The 19,802-nt window shown below is 44.9% G+C and overlaps 1 protein-coding gene across 3 annotated transcripts in view; it reads right to left on the minus strand.

The window, feature by feature from the left end:
- PDCD2 (programmed cell death 2) overlaps nt 1-19,802 on the minus strand; it is a 519,296-nt gene that overhangs the window by 89,607 nt on the left and 409,887 nt on the right. For all 3 annotated transcript variants that reach the window (XM_078648732.1, XM_078648730.1, XM_078648731.1), the window contains one exon: nt 9,020-9,175. In XM_078648732.1, the coding sequence (XP_078504858.1) occupies nt 9,020-9,175 (156 nt within the window). The remainder of the gene's footprint in view (nt 1-9,019; nt 9,176-19,802) is intronic.

Below are 19,802 nucleotides of genomic sequence, written 5' to 3' on the forward strand. Positions count from 1 at the left end.
TGATATTTCTAAGCAAAAAGAGTCGGGAGTACGAAATGGTGTATTGGCATCTTCAGAAAGGGTGCCCGGGGACGATTTGAGTAAATGTGTGGTGCAAGATAGTATTTCCATTCACAAGTCAGCTTCCTTGTAGGTTGACACTTCGGGAGCTCCCTTGGCATCACCTTGTGAGGAGGTTTAGAGGAAAGACCATGTGGTTTACCAAACAAAAATGCTTGTATAGTTGCCTATTAAATTTGAGGATTACATTTTAAAGTAATAAGTTGTTGTAGTGTCCATGTACTGCTTGACCTTAATTTCTTAAGTATTTTTATTTTCGTGCTTAACTTAATTTTGCACAAATGTTATAGTTAGCCATGTTTACATTAATAAAAAAGCGTATTTTGGGGTGCCTATATCCTTAGCGCTCGTGGACTAATCTTGACAAACTTTTCCCCAAAATGTTCCCCAGTGATTCTTGATGTGCATGGAACATTTAGAGGAGATCCGTCTAGCGCGGACCAAGAAAAAGGGAACGGGGGAAAAAAAAATTGCGTTTCCATGTTAATTCCCATAGGAATTGTAGACCCGACTACAGCTCGGACTGCTGAACGGAAATGGCAGAAAGGTGGCTTTTGGTCAGAAAGCAACCTTTTTGTCAAGTGATGTAAATCCAGTCAATAGTTTGGAGCTATTAAAGAAAATTCTAATTTGTGTATATATAGGGGCGTGAAGGCTACGCGAACCCTCCCGATCTAATGCCGAGATGTGATTGGCTGCCAACACTAGAACCAGGAAGTATTGGCAGCTCTCTCGGGATTCTGCTTGATCCGAGTCTCACAATTTTTTTTTAATTAATAAACATCTAAAAAAGGGTCCAGACTAGGGACACACCTACCTGTGTCGGGGTGCAGAAATTCCCCCCCCACCCAAAAATAAAAATCTCAGAAAAATCTGTGCATTGATCCGCTGATTTTTCAGAGATTTAAAGAAAAAGCAATGTCCTGCACAGTTTATTTACTTAACCCCCGGGTGGGCAAAATAAAGTTCAGAAACGAGCAGCAAAAGGCAGAATAAAGGTCAGCAATGGGCGGAAAGAGGATAAATAAAGATCAGCAACAGGCAAAATAAAGGCCAGCAAAGAGCAGAAAGAAGCAAAACAGATATCAGAATCAAGCAGAAAGGCAAAACAGTGGTCAGCAAAAAGAGGCAAAATAAAGGGCAGAAGTGAGAAGAAAAAGACAGAACGAGCAGCACCCCCTCAGACATCCATGCACCCACTCACAGACCCAGTCAGACACCCATTTACAGAATCACTCACTCTCTCTCGCCCACTCACAGATCTACTCAGAGACTTGTGCACAGACTCAGACCCTCTCACAGACCCAATCAGACACTCATGCAGTCACTCACGGACTGACTGACACAAATGGAGGCGCTGACAAACCCACTCAGACGCTTTCACACTCACTCACAACCTACTCAGATTCACGCACACTCACTCACACACCCAGTGAGACACTTATGCAGCCACTCCCAGGCCCACTCAGTCACTCACACATATTGAGACACTCACACACTCAGTAAGAGTAAGGAAGTCATGTACTCACTCTAAAAGGTTACAGGTTATAGTTAAGAAATAGAATTTCTTTTAAACTTAGAAATTCACTGAAAAAAACTAAGGTTACAGGGATGTTATAGTTAGGTTCAGATTTCACTCATACCATAGAATTTCAGCAGTTCTAGTTACCCGAGTTACCTATAAGTTACACCCCCGCAATGCACTGCTTATGACCTCACATATTACATTACTTGTGCCATGATCAGTGACATCACTCATGACATACACAGAACCACTCAGACACCCACTCTCACCCCCACTGAACCTCTCATATACCCACTCCCACTGTCACTGCCACACAACCCCTCCCATTCCCATTCACATACCCATACCAGTGCTCAAATAACCAACCACTCATCCATAGAGCCACTCACACACACACTCATACACCTAACTCACCCATTCTGCCACTCATACACCCACTCACACCAATAAAGCCACTCACACATCTAGTCATACAGACTTTTACACACCCACTCATAGACCCTTACAGCTACTCACACACCCATTCACCTAAACAGAAACTCAAACTGCCACTCACTCATAGAACCACTTAACATACCCATTCACACATCCATACAACTACACACACCTACTCACCCTTACAGTCATTCAAACAGCTACTCGCTCATACAGTCACTCTAACACCCACTCCCTCACTTATAGAGCCACTCACACATGTATGCAGCCACTCACACAGCCACTAACTCACCAATACAGCCACTCACACACCCACTCACTCACTCTCAGATACAGTCACTCACGCACCCACACAGCTACTCACATAGCTACTCTTACTCCCATATAGCCACTCACACACCCATACAGGCACTCAGGCACCCAAGCACACACAGTTACACAGTCACTGATTTAGATCTTCCTCATGTTTCTGACCAAACTTTTGCCGCCCCCTCTCGTCTCTGGCACTCAATATAGAGGAGGAACGCCTTAAAGTTGATGCACGATATTATTTTAGATTGTCTAAAAATAGATTGGTGCAGCAAAATAAAATGGTTGCAATTTGTTAAGACAGGTTTATACACTTTTGGATAGCCAAGGTTATTTGAGGATCCAACAACCTGTTTTTCTATTTCTAAATCTGGGGAGCAACAATATTATTCAGATACTAGAACAAACACACTTGATCTTAACTACTTATCGTTTGTGACCAATCATTACCACAGATTTGTATTGATAAGATTCTGTACGAATTATATGCCACTGATGCTTGGTTACCCAGCTAATATGTACTCAATGAAAGCTTTGGACTCCTTGACCGTGTGACTCTATATCTACTCAATGTGACCTTCATTTGCTATTTATTTGCACATTTTATAGAGAGGAGAGAAACAGATTCGTTGGCCCTATGTTGCAGACACTTTGACTGAGGCAATGTCAACCAGCCCTTTATCTCCTAACGCAGTTGCTTAATCAGTATACCTGCTATAGCTTGGCTCTGTTTTTTTAAAGTGCTATAAAGACATGTAAATGTCAATCATGAGGACAATTTTATGTAAATTACATGTCTATAGCATGTTTTAATCATTTTATAGAATTGATTTGAATTTTTAAGTGTTTTTATAATGTAGCTCTCGTTTTTATTGTTGGTGAAATATTTTTATGCTGTTTCTTTATAACTAGCGAAATAAAGTACTTTTGACTGACTGAATTGTCTATAGGAGGTCTATGCGCTTCTTATTTACTTCTCTATTTTTATAAATGTATTTTGAAGAAGAGTGAAATGTATTATAATTAATGTTTTTATGTCTCTTTTATGGATATCATTATAGACAGAGAGGGGCAAGATGACCAACGGCTGAGGAGCTCCGGCATGGAGCTCCCGGGCGTGGGATCACCTTTGGCGTTTAAACCTGGATTTTAGCATCCCACTGAACGATCTCCCCGGTGATTTTAATGACAATTTCTGCTCATCCCTGGATGTTCATTGAAGGAGAGAAAGCCTCACTCAGCAAAATGAACTATCCACTGCCTTCGGATTCCTTGGGTAATGGCCGAAGTGCATGGTTGAGCTGCTGACTGCAGCTGAGAGGAGACTGTTTCGGGATCACCCTTTGGGGGGTTGATCCAGGACTATCACTTACCTTCCGGACATGGACGTTGTTGCTCTGCATCCCGATTTGGTCTACTTCTCTCTTGAGGTTGTAGATGGTTGTTCTTTGGGCTGCCTTCGCGGCAGCGATCCTGTTGCGCTTCCCTAGGCAACTCTGCGTCTACGACTCGAGTCAGCGTTTCTCTTTGTCTCTCCCGTTTTGTTTGGACTTCGGCGTCCTGGTATATTCCCGGGGATGGACTGCTGCGACTTCTATCTCATTTTCCACCCATCGGACGGCCTTCTCAGCGATCTGCTGGTCTCGGCTGGAGGACCGTTTGCAGACGTGCTGTGCTTCGAGGCCGTGACCTCCACCACATCTGCGGTTTTTGCACTGGACTTGGATAGGGACTGCCTCCGTTGCCGGCCCGATTGGTTGGACCAGCCCCGGTTTGGTGCCATCGGCAGAGTTTTGATTCTGGTTTGGACTGGCGTTTTGTTTCTGCACGGTTCCCTCCCCCTTACTCTATTGTTGCTTTTTTGCTGTGTTTGGGTGGGGATTGCCTCTGTTGCCGGCCCGGTGTGTTGAACCGGCCTCGGATGCCTCCATTATTTTTGGTGCCGTTCTGCGGAATCCTGAATTTCATTTAAACTTACGATTGTTTCTGCCCTATTCCCTTCCCCCCACTCTATTGTTACTCTTCTCCAATGTTTTACACCTAGATCCGAAGCAGTGAGTGGGTCCGGCACTGGATGTTTGTTATTACTTGACCCCAACCGGTTTGTTGACTCTATAACTCTTACTTCTTTGGTGTCCCCTCTAATCTATCTTCCATTGCTGGTCTGCCATACCTAATCTACGTTCTAGCCCCCTGATGCTCCCCCACTACATTCGATGCTCCATGGACTTGTTTATCTGTTATTCTATGTTCTAGTTACTGATGTTATTATGCAACGTTAATCTCATGTAAAGTGCTATATAAAAATCTGCAAATAAAATAAATAAATAAAAAAGTCGAATAAAGTGAATTTGACTTGACTTGATTTCCTGTCTAAAACTGTTGAATTAATGTTACTATGCGGGGTGCCCAGTCTGTGTTTGGGTATGCTAGTGCTGATTGTGTGTTCAGGATAGCACCTAGGTACGATTGAGTTTTGGCTGGTTGTAGATTTGATTTTTGTAGATTGATAATAAACCCTAGTTAATGCAGCAAATCTCAAGTTTTTAAAGTGTTCTTTTTGCAAAGAATATAGTGGTTTGCTTTGATGAACAGTTTAGATAAGGGAAAACATGAATATTTTTTATCTGCGGAGATGTGCAGCTACTACTGCTAGACACCTTGTGAAGACTCTTGGTGCTGTAGTAATTTTGAATGGAAAAACTTTGAACTGATAATGTTTTCCTTGAAATACAAATCAGAGGTATTTCCTGTGTGCAGGGTGAATTGTTATGTGGAAATAGGTGTCCTTTAGATCTAAAGACACTACAAAATCTCATTTTTGTAATAATGGAATGATCTCTTGTAAAGTGACCACATGGAAGTGCACTAATATGATGTAATGATTTAATGTCCTGAGATCGAGAATGGGTCGTAGGGACCCATCTTTTTTGGGTAGAAGGAAGTATAGTGAATATACTCCTCTCCCATGAAATTTTGGTGGAACTATTTCTGTAGCTCCTTTTGTAATAAGAGCTGAGATGTTTTGCAAAAGGGTTTGATGTTGTACAGATAGTTTGTGAGGTGGAATATTTGGAGGAATTGCTATGGGCTCCAGACAATAACCATGTTGGATAATGTCCAAGACCCATTGGTCTGTTGTGATTGATTTCTAGTTGTTGGGAAACTGCTGAAGACGACCCACGGCAGGTGTTCGATGGTCTGGGGGAGTGGTAAGGAAGTCATTGTTTGTTATTGGCATTTTAGGAACAGGTGTTTCCTCTTCCTTTAAAATGGTTTTCTCATCAGGAAGGTCTGTATAAAGTTCTAGGTGCAGAGTTTTGTCCCTGATTTTTGTATTGTGACCCAGATGGGTCTGTGATGGCAGTTTTGGCACTTTGTTTGTAATTAGGCCTAAAAAAAGAACCACGGTAGGTGTTAGTTAGAAAGGCTCCCATAGATGTTGCTAACTCGGTGTCCTTCATCTTTTCAAGGGCGGTCTCTGCGTGAGGTAGAAAAATGTGTTACTTATCAAATGGGAGATTTAATATGGCCTACTGTACTTCAGGTTTAAATCCTGACACCTTTAGCCATGCGTGGCTACGTAAGAGGACACTGGTGTTAATATCCCTAGCAGCTGTGTCAGCTGCATCTAGTGCAGACCTAATAAAATTGTTAGTAATAAGTTTATCTTCATTTAGGACTTCTTGACCCCTTTTTTTGTGCTGCTCTGGGAGATGTTGGAGGAGCCCCTCCATTTCGTCCCAGTGGGCCCCGTCACATCTTGCTAATAAAGCTTGGCTATACCTCAATGATTAGCTGCTTGTCTCACAACTCTTACCAGAGGAATCTATGAGCTTGGATTATTTTTCTGGAAGTAGTGCATCTCCAATTGTTTGTGTGTTTGCTCTTTTCCTGGCATTTGACATTACCAAAGAGTCTGGTGTGAGTTGGCCTTTAATAAAAATGGGTCTGATAGTGCTGCCTTGTAGTTTTTGTCAATGCGTGGAGTAATTATCCTTGCTTTGACTGGGTCTTTAAAACTTTGGTCAGAATGTAGAATAAGTAAAGGTAAGTATTGTGCCCCTCTCTGTGCAGTAGACAAAGTCTCAAATAGAAAATATTCCTCTATAGAATCTTTATATGAAAGAACTGGATGAAACGTTGCTGCATGAGCTATTAAGTCCTGATTAGTGGAGGCATTATCAGGTGGTGATGGGCGAGTAGGATATAAGTCAGGATCAGTGTCTGCTAGAGGCTCAATATCATAAATATCCCAAGGATCCCCTGGTTGTGTATAATCTGGGATATCCTGATACCCCCTTATGGTAGACCAAGGGAATATGTTACCTGCCTCAGATAAATGTGGTGAGTGAGGTGGTGGAGGAGGAGTTTGTGGTAGTGGTGAAGTGGGAATAAGAATGTGCAATGGGCTAGTTGCAGCATCCTTCCTCTTCTTTAAAGGTTGAACAGGAAGTCCAATGCCTCTTCAAAACTCAACTGGTCCTTAGAAGGGTGTTTTGGTGGTTGTATCGTAATTTTTTTTAGTTCCTGGCTGAATTTGAAATGTCTTCTTTCAAATCGAGCTTTAGCTGAAATTGCTTGAGAATTGGCTCTGGAGGAGGTTTCAGACTGAAAACGAAGCATTTCGGTGGTGAGAGCTTCTATTTGGAGAAAGGAAAGTTTGGTTCCGAAATGTGTGTTCCGGTGCAGAGACCGAAGATCGATGTGTTAGGGCCTCGGATATCGAGGAGGTGGAGGCCCACGCTGACTTTTGATTTGTATGATGTGGAGGCCCATGCTGTAGGCCAAAATTTCGGAGCTGAGCCGGAGGGCGGGGACTCAGAGTCATGTTTTCAGTGTGCGCCATGGCTTACCTGCAGTGGAAGGTCGCGAGCACATTTTTCGATAGAAACCAATGGTTTGGGCCTGGGATCAGGGGCAGAGGTACTCACTGTCTTTGTTTTTGTGCTGACTGCAAAACGGTTGAGTCGTCTTCGGATTGGGGCTCGTGTTCTGATCATGGATGGAGAGGGATTCCTCTTGTGTCGCTGAAGCTTCTTCTTCCTCTTCTTGACAACCGAAGATATCTGGGACATTGTCTGCTTGTTTACGCTGCATTTTCTGACCCTCTTCGGAAAGTTTGCGAGACGCAAAGGAGACCAATCGAGACAATACCCTCAAATGGGAATAAACAACCCAAATGGCGTCCGAAGGAGTCTCAAACCGGAGTGCAAGCTACTACCTCCGGACCTGTCGGCGGAAAAAAAACCTCTGAAGACGACGTAGATGACCATGTGCAGTAATCCCAAGTAGAGGAACTACACAGCCTTGTGACACAAAGAAAACTTCTTGGAACAAAAACAACTTGTAATCATATGAACCCAACACTAGATGGTGGACTTATACAAAGTATGTGTAACTATAGCACACATGCCTCGAAAATTATATATAGATAGAGCGAGACAGAGCGAGACAGAGCGAGACAGAGCGAGACAGAGCGAGACAGAGCGAGACAGAGCGAGACAGAGCGAGACAGAGCGAGACAGAGCGAGACAGAGCGAGACAGAGCGAGACAGAGCGAGACAGAGCGAGACAGAGCGAGACAGAGCGAGACAGAGCGAGACAGAGCGAGAGCGAGAGCGAGAGAGAGAGAGAGAGAGAGAGAGAGAGAAGGAGAGAGAGAGAAAGACAGACAGAGACAGAGAGAGAGAGACAGAGAGACATGCTGTGTAACTAGCACTGGTATTCAGAATGCCAAGACCTAAGGCATTCTGAATGACATGACCCTTCCCCACATGACATTTTGAATGTCATGTGGGGAAAGGATAGAATGTATGGGGGAGAGGCTGGAAGAGTAGTGGTTAGGGAGTGGCGGTGTTTCTCCGCTCTACACCAGTGGGATTTTGTATGACACTTGGATTAAACCAGACTTATCCAACGAGTAGCTTGTAAGCTACTGGCAGCTCACCGGCTACCTGTCATTAGCTCTTCTGTGTGCAGCCCAGCCTAGTAAATCAAAAGCTTTGCTTGGTTTTGAGTTAGTGTATGTTTACCAAAAATGGAAAGCATGTATTTGAGATGAAAATTTATGTGATTTCAGAACTCATTGCCTGATGTTTGGAGAAAAATAGTTGCATTTTCAAAATATATTTAAAGCGGATACTGACGGATCAATCATGCAGCACTGTGGGGACTTATTACTAATACTATTGCTTGGATACCATAGGCACGATAGCTATGGCTGTTATGTATTACCCATGTAAAAGCATTCCAGATTGATAACGCCTTTTTCTACATTATTGCCAGCAACCCTGCCCGATGAACTGAGGTGATCACTGCTCCTAATCTTGCATATGGTGGCTACGAATATAATCTTGCCCTGATGCAGTCACCATTGCAACAGTAATAACATTAATAGCTCAGGATGATTTTCATTGAACAAAAGTAGCTCTCATTACAGAAAAGATAGGAGACCACTGGATTAAACCATGTTTAAATCTACATGTTGGCTTCGTACAGATCTTGAACCCCTTTACTATAAGGATTTATTAACCATGGTTAACTGGCCCCAATAATATAGATCCACTAACACGGGGACAAACCAAATAACACTTTCAGAAGAATAGGGGACACCCAGACCACTCTTCCATACCAATAACAGGCCAAATACAGAGGGCTTTTCTCCATAAATAACCTATTTTGACTTACCTATTCCAGCTGTGGTTGATTCTGCATGTTTTGCCTCATTATCATCATCAGCCTCCTTTTCACTTTCACTTTCAGATCCCAGCTCCTCAGGCTCGGTTACAATTTCATATTGAGGAAAAAGAAAGTCATGATCTGGAATTGCAGCATCAGGCAACTCTGAAATAAATAGAGGGAAATCACTTTTAATTTTTTCACTTCCCATGTACATCTTTTTTGTACACTCAGTTCACTTTAAATCCTTAGTTTGAGGAATATGCCCAAATGTAACAGTGTTTCTAACAATATACAGCTTACCGGTGCAGTATTTTGTAGTTTCATGTCTGGCTAAAAAGCACACGGGGGACACAAGAACTGCATGCCATAACTATTATTCAGAAGTAAGTGAATTAGCTACGTAAAGGAGTTTAATTTTGCTGTCTGCATACTATTGTTAACAAGCATTTGCAATGCAATAGGTCTCGCATTTACACAAGTTTTAAATATTGGCATAGTAAATGACTGCCTTTTATTTAAGTTTTAAAAACAAAGAGAAGGCAGTCATTTACAATGTCAATAGCTCAAACTTGCATAAATGCGAGACCTATTGCATTGCAAATGCTTGTTATAGGTGCTTCTGGGATGAGTTTACATTACAGGACACCCTCTTTGTTGCAGCTCATATCTTTTTCTCATCTTGTAAAGAAAACACCGACCACTCGTCGGAAAAGCGGAACATTTTGCGGACTACATGGCAGACTTTCAAAAAGTGTCACAATTGATGGAGCACGATTTTAGTAAATAAAATAAAATCTGCTCAGAGAAAATCCACCCGTGTGTGTTTTAATAAAGTACTAATGTGTGTGAAATCCCAAGAATACTAAAAACGTGTAAATTCTGGAAATACAACTGGAAAATGTGCAAATGTTCACGAATTTAAAAGTCAGAAAAACACATGTAGTGCAGATGACAGAGAATACTATCCTGTCTGTTCATTTGTTTTTATGTTTCCCGAAATGCAGGAATAAACAACTGCAAACACGAGAGAACTTTTATTTTTCTTGAAAGTTATGTAGGCCTTAGAAAATGACTTTTCTAAGAAGAAGAAGGGAGGGGAGGCAAAGCGGCGGGTAGAAGAGAGAGGGCATGAAGGGATCGAAGGCAAGGGAAAGAAAGGGAAGATGGACGAGATTAAGAGGAGCCACAGATGGACTTTAGAACAAAGCAGCGCTGGGAGGGGGGCTGGGCACGAAGGAAGGAGAAATGCGACTGATGGCCTGGCGGCCGTGAAGTGTGAAGTGTGAAGCAGTGGGCGGGGAAGCAGATCCCTTTGAAGCTCTCGGAGGCAGGAGCAAATGGTAAGGGGAGGAGAAATGCTGCTGGAAGGCTCGGGCAAGCTCGTGCACGAGGACGTGCCCTTGATGAAAACGCTTTGCTTTAGTTTAGCTCTTGGTTTCACCCCAATAGGGCTCGCCTATTATATCCCTGCGGGATATTAATAGGCGAGCCCTAAAAATACATGCTCAATGAATGTGAGTGATATGCTTTGCTTTTTTTTTTTTTTAAACAAAAAAAAAAAAAAGTGCAGATTCCATAATGTGTGCTGCATAGGGGAATTAAAGGCATTCTTCCAACGTAGACATTGGAGGAGTATCTTAGAACTAATCGAATGAATATGGAATGGAGTGGCACTGAGTGGCATGGGGTGCCACTGAGTGGCGTGGAGTGGTACTGTGTGGAGTGGAATTGGGCAGCATGCAGTGTAATTGTGGGGAGTGGAGAGGAATTGTGTGGAGCTTTGCAGCATGGAATTTTGTGGAGTGGGGCGGGTTGTGTGGCGTGCAGTGAAAGTTTGTGGCGCGGAGTGAAATTGTGTGGCGCGGAGTGAAATTGTGTGGCGCGGAGTGAAATCGTGTAGCGCGGAGTGAAATCGTGTAGCGCGGAGTGAAACTGTGTAGCGCGGAGTGAAACTGTGTAGCGCGGAGTGAAACTGTGTAGCGCGGAGTGAAACTGTGTGGCGCGGAGTGAAATTGTGTGGTGCGGAGTGAAATTGTGTGGTGCGGAGTCGAGTGAACTTGCGTGGCTTGGAGTGAAATTTTATGACATGGAGCAGAATTAGTTGATGGGTAGAACTGTGTGGAGTGGCATTGTGTGACGTGGAGTGGCATTATGTTGCATGAAGCAGAATTGTGGCATTGGGTGGAGTGAAACTGGGTGATTTGGAGTGGTGGAGTGCTATGGAAATATGTTAAATGGAACTGTGTGGATTGGCATGGAATGGAAGTGTGTGGTCTGGAGTGGAATTGTGTGGCGTGGAGTGCAACTGAGTGGTAAGCAGTGGAACTGAGTGGAATTGTGTATGATGGAGTGGAACTGTGTGGCAGGGAGTGAAACCTGTCCGACATGGAGTAGAATTGTGGAGAGTGGGATTGCGAGGCATAGAATTGTGGAGTGGAGCATAATTGCGTGGAGTGGGTCTTTGTAGAGTGGAATGGAATTAGGTGGCATGGAGTGGAATTGTACGGCCTGGAGTGAAGTGGAATTGTTTTGCATGAAGTGGATTGCATTTGTAGGTAACAAGCATTTACAATGCAATGGTTTCGCCTTTGGAAAAGTTAGAGCTATTGGCATTGCTCATGACATTTCTTTTTTTTTTTTACTTATATATAAATGGCATTGTTATTTACATTGCCAACAGCTCTGAGAGAGAAACATTGAACATAGGGGGGTGGAAATTTTGTGGGGATCACACTGGGGACAGAAGAAAAGAGCTGATAAACCTATGCACTCTCACGGAGTACAATCCGAGACAAAAAAAGTCCTCGAATAAGAAGCAAATAAATGAGATTGACAATAAACACAACCAATGGTAAGCAATGGACAGGTTGTAGGCACACAGTAGGCCTTTTGCAATCAGACAAGTTAAACTACGTGGGCTGGACCACAAAAAGTAATGTGTTCACGCTGCGTCAAAATGTCAGGAAGTTAAGAAACAAGCATGGTCAGTACAAATAATGGGCTGCACTATCAAAGACACACTCATCACTCTGAACTCACACTAGCACTGTTCATCCCCTGCACTTGCACAGGGAAACCACTTCTCCTCCCCTGGCTTTCACAAACGCCTCTCCTGTTGCACTCACATAGGCACACATCCTGTATCAGCACTTACACATGCAACCCCCCTGCCTCTGCACTCACATAGGCCCACCCGTCCTCCTACACCCACACAGGCCCACCCCCTTCTCCTGCATCCACACAGGGCCACCCCCTTCTCCTGCATCCACACAGGCCCACCCCTTCTCCTGTAGAACACCACTCACCCCGCACTGGCACAGAAATCCCTGCACTCGGAGCAACACCCCTCGCGCCGCACGCATTCAGGTACATTGGCACAGACGCACCTCCCACCGTGCATTCATACATACAAGAACATTCCTCAGGGTCGCACCTTTATAAAAACACTCCCTGCTGACTTTGGCAGTTTTAGAGCTATCACCTAGAGGTGTATAGACTCCGGATGCTGTGCCACCCGGTCCCTTGGGAAATGGCTGTTTTTGAAACCTCAAAATCAAACGAAATTACGTTAAAGACCAGTGATCGAGATTTCGGAACATATATTACCATAAAGAACATGACCACAACATAAAATCTCTAAGAAGGGCTCGAATATATATTAATCGACCACTCATTCCAATAATCAGTGTAACCAAAACACGAAAAGGTTTAAACAGTGTAGAATGTATTGTGTTTTATTTCTCCAGCCTGCTACATATTTACCCTAACATTCTGTTCACTATTAAGATGGGCAAATAGTGGGCCACTGTCAATTATACATTTTTGTTTAATGTGTCGGCAGCACAGCACTACATATGAGAAAAGTGATTACCACACAATATACAGCATATGCACACTCCATGGAGCAGCAACACATGCATGTAGTACTCCATAGATGTGTTAGCTTCGTGAACAGTCACGCTGGTGATTGTTTTCCCAGTCTGGAAGGATGAGAGGCTAACATCACCAGCCAGGTTTGCAACATGTGACACACAATCTCAGACCACTTAGGACAACGGAAGCAAAAGAACAAACGATGGACGGAATGCTGAACAATGCAAATATTCACCCCCAGTCACAAGGATGTGGTAACTATGCAGCTGTCTTCTTTAAGGTGTAGGTAAAACCTCGAGAAAAAAATGCAGTTATTATGGTGGTTAAAAGTTGAAAGTGTCTTGCTGTTGCCTGGCAACGAGATCCACCCACTAATCACGGGCCTCCGCAGTGCTGTCATGTGTGCTGCTGAATTTGCACAGGTGGTCCAAACATCCAGTATTGACTCCCAAAATAAGACTTCACAATCTGTACAGCTTCGATTGGGAGCCGGTGGATTTGAGGGGAGACTCGCAATAAGCCACACACCTTGTTTCGATATGGAATATGACTGATGCGTGCTCAATGTGACCTGTGTCCAGCCATTCCTTGCCACTATCTGGAGCAAGCTTCCAGTGCCTTCAGCAGACTCCCTGCCACCTCGCAGAGAGCAGACCTTCAGTTCTGAGAGACAGCTCCCTCAAGGCAGGCAACAACACAGACAGCGGGTGGGGGTAGGCAGGCAACAACACAGACAGCGGGTGGGGGTAGGCAGGCAACAACACAGACAGCGGGTGGGGGTAGGCAGGCAACAACACAGACAGCGGGTGGGGGTAGGCAGGCAACAACACAGACAGCGGGTGGGGGTAGGCAGGCAACAACACAGACAGCGGGTGGGGGTAGGCAGGCAACAACACAGACAGCGGGTGGGGGTAGGCAGGTAACAACAGACAGCGGGTGGGGGTAGGCAGGCAACAACACAGACAGCGGGTGGGGGTAGGCAGAAAACAACACAGACAGCGGGTGGGGGTAGGCAGAAAACAACACGGACGAATTTTAAAAGCATAATTTCATATTTTTTTTGCAGTAATGTGAATGCAAGCAGCATTGAGAAAACAACTGGTGCTAAGGCCATGTTGACAGAGGAGTTTTTACACTGTGCTCTACATGAATATATTTGCATTTTGCACCACTAAAAGTGAATGAGGTATAATTGATATTTGTGCATTTCATTGCGTCCGTTGTGCACTATGTTTTATCACCATCATGTAGTAAGCTGGTTGCAAACTAAGAGCAAAAAATGCATTAGATGGAAGATGGAAAACATGCACAAAAATAGTTTGCATTTTTAACCCATTTCATTCTGACCTCTAAATTAGGCCCCCTGCCTGAAAACAAAATGCAACAGGAACCTGTGCTTTAAAGCGCACAAAAATAAACGTGTCACCCAAGGCAAACATGTTTCAGTCTATCACCAATGATACCTCACTGAGACTGCTTTTCAACAAGCTTTTTGCCAAAACGAATAGTATATTATCATTGAAAATGCCTGAAAAAACATTAGTTAGTTGTGCAGTATTTTCAATGCATTCCTATGGTATCCATAGCCAATCAGGTGCTACCACCCTCCCCCTCCCAACCAGGAAGTGGCTACCCAGGCAGCTGCAACTCATTAGAAGGTTCTGGAGAGGCAGTCAGAGCTGAGCAGAGAGACAGAGCAGCAGGGAGAGATTTGTTTGCAGTGAAAGAGAGTCATAATGGCAAGCAGCACAGAGAGCCAGAAGGCTGACAGAAAACGAAATGGAGCTGCAGGTACTGGTGGAGGAAGTGGTGAGGGTCCACAAACAGCTTTTTGGCAGGCTGTCCCTCTATACAACATATAGCATATGCATTCGTTGTGGCAAAATCAGATATGCACTGAAAAAAAATCTATCATGTGATGGAGAGATAAACCACAAAACAAATAATTCTACATATACAAAAAGCGAGTGGCAGTCCACTGCAGAAAGCAATGGCGAGCAATTACTTGCTGAAAATTCCTGCCCTGCTCCCTATTCAGGGACCAGCAGGAAACACTAAGTAGAATTCAGAGCAAAAACATGATATACATAAAAGTATACAAACATAGATACATTCAACAATTAAACGCCCCGCTGTTACAGTGTATATCTATTCAAATTATTAGGGAAAATAAAGCCCTCCCCTTTGCCAGTGACAGGTGGAGTAACAACACTGTGGTGTTTAATAAACAGAATAGGGACCACTGAAGGGGCGGGGGTGGGTTTGTCTACGAATCAACCATCGCCCTACATCGCGGTTAAAGTACCAAGCTCTGGTGAACAAGTAAATGCAAGGAACTTGCTTATACAGGAGAAATTGGAAAATGTTACAGATCAACTCTTCAGAACCAAACCTGCGTTTGTTACCGTTGTCTGTTGTCTGCGTTGTCTGTTACCGACAGTGGGGGAGCAGCAGTGGGTGTCTGATTGTATTCTACAATAATACCCAGACTATGTCCTGTTTGATCGTGTCCAGCCAGGGAAGGATGCAACGATAGCCAGCGACGTGGTATCTGGCACTCGCTTGTCAGATCGAAAACAGGTTTGTTACATTTCACTGTTGTTACTGCAAATTGCAGTGTGAAATAGACCGATGTTTAAATCAAATTCTGGGATCTTTAAGGGATTTTTCGCGTTAGCACTGAACGTAGTTAGATGCCCAGCTGTTCTGCAGGCGACGTTTTTTCCCCTTACTGAGGAGAAACAAGGAAAAACAAGCACTCACCTGCACCTCACTGAAGAGCAAAGGATTCCTCGGACAAATCTCACCTAAGTGAGGCCAGTTACCCGTGATGGCAGAAACCATTCTGCCGATTTACAGCATCTTCCGTGTTAAATGAAGCGTCATTAACCTTTGAGCTCCCTTCCTCAAGCCCCTCAACATCTCTCCGGCTTCTCGCTGCTGTATGAGTGATGTACGTTCCTCTCAGTGCAGACAAGTGGCCTTGCAAACTGTGCAGCCAGTGGCATTCGGTGCAGTCGGCCAGGGCAAGTAGAATACACGGTAATGTGCGCTCTGAGAGCCCTTCAGGCTCCGTCTGTATTGATCCTCTTGGCCGCAGGAAAAACATAAAGCACACGGACTGGGGGGGGGGGGGGGATGGGGGTTGGAACGGCCAGCGGGAGGGGGGTCGGGAAGGCCGCAGGAAAGACATGAAGCACACGGACAGGGGGGGGGGGCGGGAACGGCCAGCGGGAGGGGGGGTCGGGAAGGCCGCAGGAAAAACATGAAGCACACGGACAGGGGGGGGCGTGAACGGACAGCGGGAGGGGGGTCGGGAAGGCTTCCTCCGTTGGCGGTCGGCCGCCGAATGGCCAAAACAAACCTGGACGCCCCCAAAAAAATAAGCCCCGCCCACGGCCGCGATGACGATGCGAAAAGGGTGGAGAGGGAAAGAATCGTCGGGAACGCCCACCAATCGCCTCGGGAAATGACGGACAGTTCTCTCTTCCAATGGCTAGCCTCCATTTATGGAGCTAGCCAATGGATGAGAGAGGCTGAACTAAAGCACACAGTAACTCAAAAGATTTCGACCTGCGCCGAAAAGCTGCGCGGCGCAGCTTTTCGCCAGGTCGAAACCTAAAAATAGTCAAGAGAGCACAATCCTACAATGAAAGTATACACAAGACTAGTACATTATGAAGTCTGAACAGCTGTAAATCCAAGTAAAGTCAACAAATCCTCATAGTATGCAGGACAAATAGATGGATAGAGTTCATATTTTGTATCATTTTTTCCTTTTATTGATTCTTAAAGGTAATTTTCCAAATGATAAAACGACAGCCAGCCGACACGTGTTTCGTCCGTACTATGAATGAGTACACAGACTTTTTCAAGGCCAATGTGGAAAATAAATGACAGCATATATATTGCCGGGTCACATGAACGATGCTGAAAGATTGGAGTACCGGACAAAAGCCAAGTCCAAATCGCCCGAACAAGTGGATCGATAGTGCACAACTGGTGGAAAATCAGAAGAGGTTTCTCACCATTGATTCTATAGTATGAATATAGTGGATATATCCTGATGAAACCCACGAAACTGACACCAAACAAACTAATTGGGGGTTGAAGTGTAAAGAAACTCAAAAATGTATTCTTTCCAAAGTCAGGCAAGAGAAGTATAAATGGTATAAGGTGAACTGCCGAAAACGTCCTGCTCAGATAATTGCAGCACGTGGAGTTAATACCAATCGTGAATTACACTATTGTCTGACGGGTGTATCATGACATCAAAATGCTATCGTAGCACCTCAGAAATGCATGAGGCTATAAGAACGCCTCGGAAATACGTGAGGCGTATTGTGGGGTCTGGCACCACTTGATAATGGCACTCCATAAGGCTTGATAATGGCACCACTTGATAATGGCACTCCATAAGGCTTATGGAGTGCCATTATCAAGTGTTTTAGTCACTCCTTTGTTGTTGTTTATTGAATTGACTGGGGTATAGGAGTGCCTATTCATGCCCTTTCTCTCTTGTTGTTATTAAAGGTCTGCTGTACCTTCCGAACCACGAATGGAATGAGGGGGGGGGGGGGGGGGGAAGAGGTGAAAAAGCATAAGCAAATATCCTGACCAGTTCATCCATAGTGCATTGCCCATGAACTGTGATGTGGGAATCTGGAAGTGAAGTTTGGGCATTTTGCATTTTATGCAGTGGCGAAGAGGCCCAGTTCTGAAAATTCCCATAGCTGGAAGTAGTGAAGGAGGACTGCAGGGTGGAGTTCCCATGGACTAGTTGCCGTATCCTGCTGAAAAGGTCAGCAAAGTCGTTGTCCACTTCCGGGAGATATACATCCAACAGGTGTATTCTGTGGTGGAGAGCCCAGCGCCACATGGACTGAGCTAACAAGAAAGGCTTAAGGGAGCGAGTGCTCCCATGCTTCTGAATGTAATACATGGCTGTCATGTTGTCTGTCCCTATGAAGACTGCCTTGCCCGGTATGTGTGGAAGGAAGGGCTTGACGGCTAGATGGACAGCTAACAGCTCCAGATAGTTGATGTGGAGATTCCAGTGGATGGGACCCCACTGATCCTAGACATTCAGGTTTTGAAGGTGCCCTTCCTACCCACTGAGAAATGCGTCCGTTGTGACGGTGATCTGTGGACCGGGCCAAGAAAGGGTTGCCCCCTCATCAAGTTCTTTGGTTTCCACCACTGCAGAGAGCGAGGAGTGCAGCAGCTGATCAACACTAGATCTTCCCAATAGCCCTCCATTTGAAACCACTAATGTGATAAGCATTCCTGCAGCGGGTGCATGTGCAGTCCTGTGTGAGTTACTCTGGCGACGCAGAAGGGCATTATGCCTAGGAGGCGCATGACTGTCTGTACTGTGACCTGTTGATTTGGCTAAAAAAAAAAAAAAAAAAAAAAAAAAAAAAAAAAAGGAGGTAGCAACTCTTGGAAGAACTGGACTCTTGCCGGACTGGGATAGGCATTGCCGACCTCTGCATTGAGGATGTTTCTGAGAAAGGGTTGAATTTGAAGGGGTTGGAGATAGGATTTTACAGCATGGATGGTAAAGTCCAGTTTGTGCAGGAGGTTTACTGTGACTTGGGTGTGTGTACAGCACTGCTATTGCATGGCGCACTTCATCGTCCAATTATCCAGGTAGGCAAAGACATGAATGCCCTCTCTTTGCTGGTGCTCGACTACTACTGCAAGGCATTTGGTAAAAACTTGGGGTGCTGTTGTTTACCCTAAAGGGCAGCGATCTGAACTGGTAATGCTGACCACTTACTACAAACCAGGTGTAGCTACAATGAGCCAGATGAATCAGAATGTGAAAGTGGGAGTCTTTGAGGTCGAGTACACTCATGAAGTCGTCTTGCTGTAGCAGAAGTATGACATCCTGAAGAGTGACTATGTGGAAGTGTTCTGATGGGATGCACTAGTTCAGGGATCTGAGATCCAGAATAGGACTGAGGGACCCGTCTTTCTTGGGAATGAACACATCCCTGAGCCCTGTAGGTGTTGTGGCACAGGCTCTATGGCACCCTTGAGGAGTACTTGGACCTCTTCACAAAGCAGACTTTGGTGTTCTGAGGAGAGGACATGTCTGCAGGGGGGTATGCTGGGTGGTATGGAGATGCGCTCCAGGCAATAACCGTGTTGGATGATGTCTAACACCCACCGGTCTGAGGTGACATGTTGTCATGCAGGGAAGAAGATCTGAAGCCGTCCCCTGGTGTTGTGTGATCAGGGGGAAGGGGTGGCAAGTCATTGTTTGGCTGGGTGGCTCCCTTGGGGGAGCTGCCTTTACATCCTTTGGCACAATTTCCATGATAGGAACCCCAGAAGCAACCCCTTGAGGAAGTTTGTTGGGCAGGCAGGCGCTGGAAGGACATGGAAGCTTCAGGAGACATGTTCTTGGAGCCTCCTCAACGCACAGAGTGGCAAAAGGAACCCAATGGGGGAAGGCGTCTACAAGGTGCCCATGGCTTTCGCTGTTTCCTTGTTTAAGGAGATGCTGTTGAACATTCAGCTTGAAGTCAGACTTTCGGAGCCAAGCATGTCTGCAGACGACACTAGAATTATTCTCCCGAGCAGCAGTATGTAGGGCACACCGGATGGTTGTGTTGGAAATCAGTTTGCCTTCTGTGACCAACTCATGTCCCCTTTTACAGTGCTCCTCTGGGAGGTGATGGAGGAGCTCCTCTATTTTATCCCAGTTGGCCCGATTATGTCTAGGGAGTAAACCAATGGAATTGGCGATGCGCCAATAGTTGGCAGACATGTAATGACTTGTTTGCCAGCAACGTCCATCATATTACTCTTTTGCCCAGCAGAGGAGCATCGCTGGTACCCTGAGAATTCCCCAGCTTACGAGGGGCATGAACCACTAGGGAATCTGGTGGAAGTTGGCCCTTAACAT

This window comes from Lissotriton helveticus, chromosome 6, assembly GCF_964261635.1.
Source record: "Lissotriton helveticus chromosome 6, aLisHel1.1, whole genome shotgun sequence".
NCBI classification, from domain to species: Eukaryota; Metazoa; Chordata; class Amphibia; order Caudata; family Salamandridae; genus Lissotriton; species Lissotriton helveticus.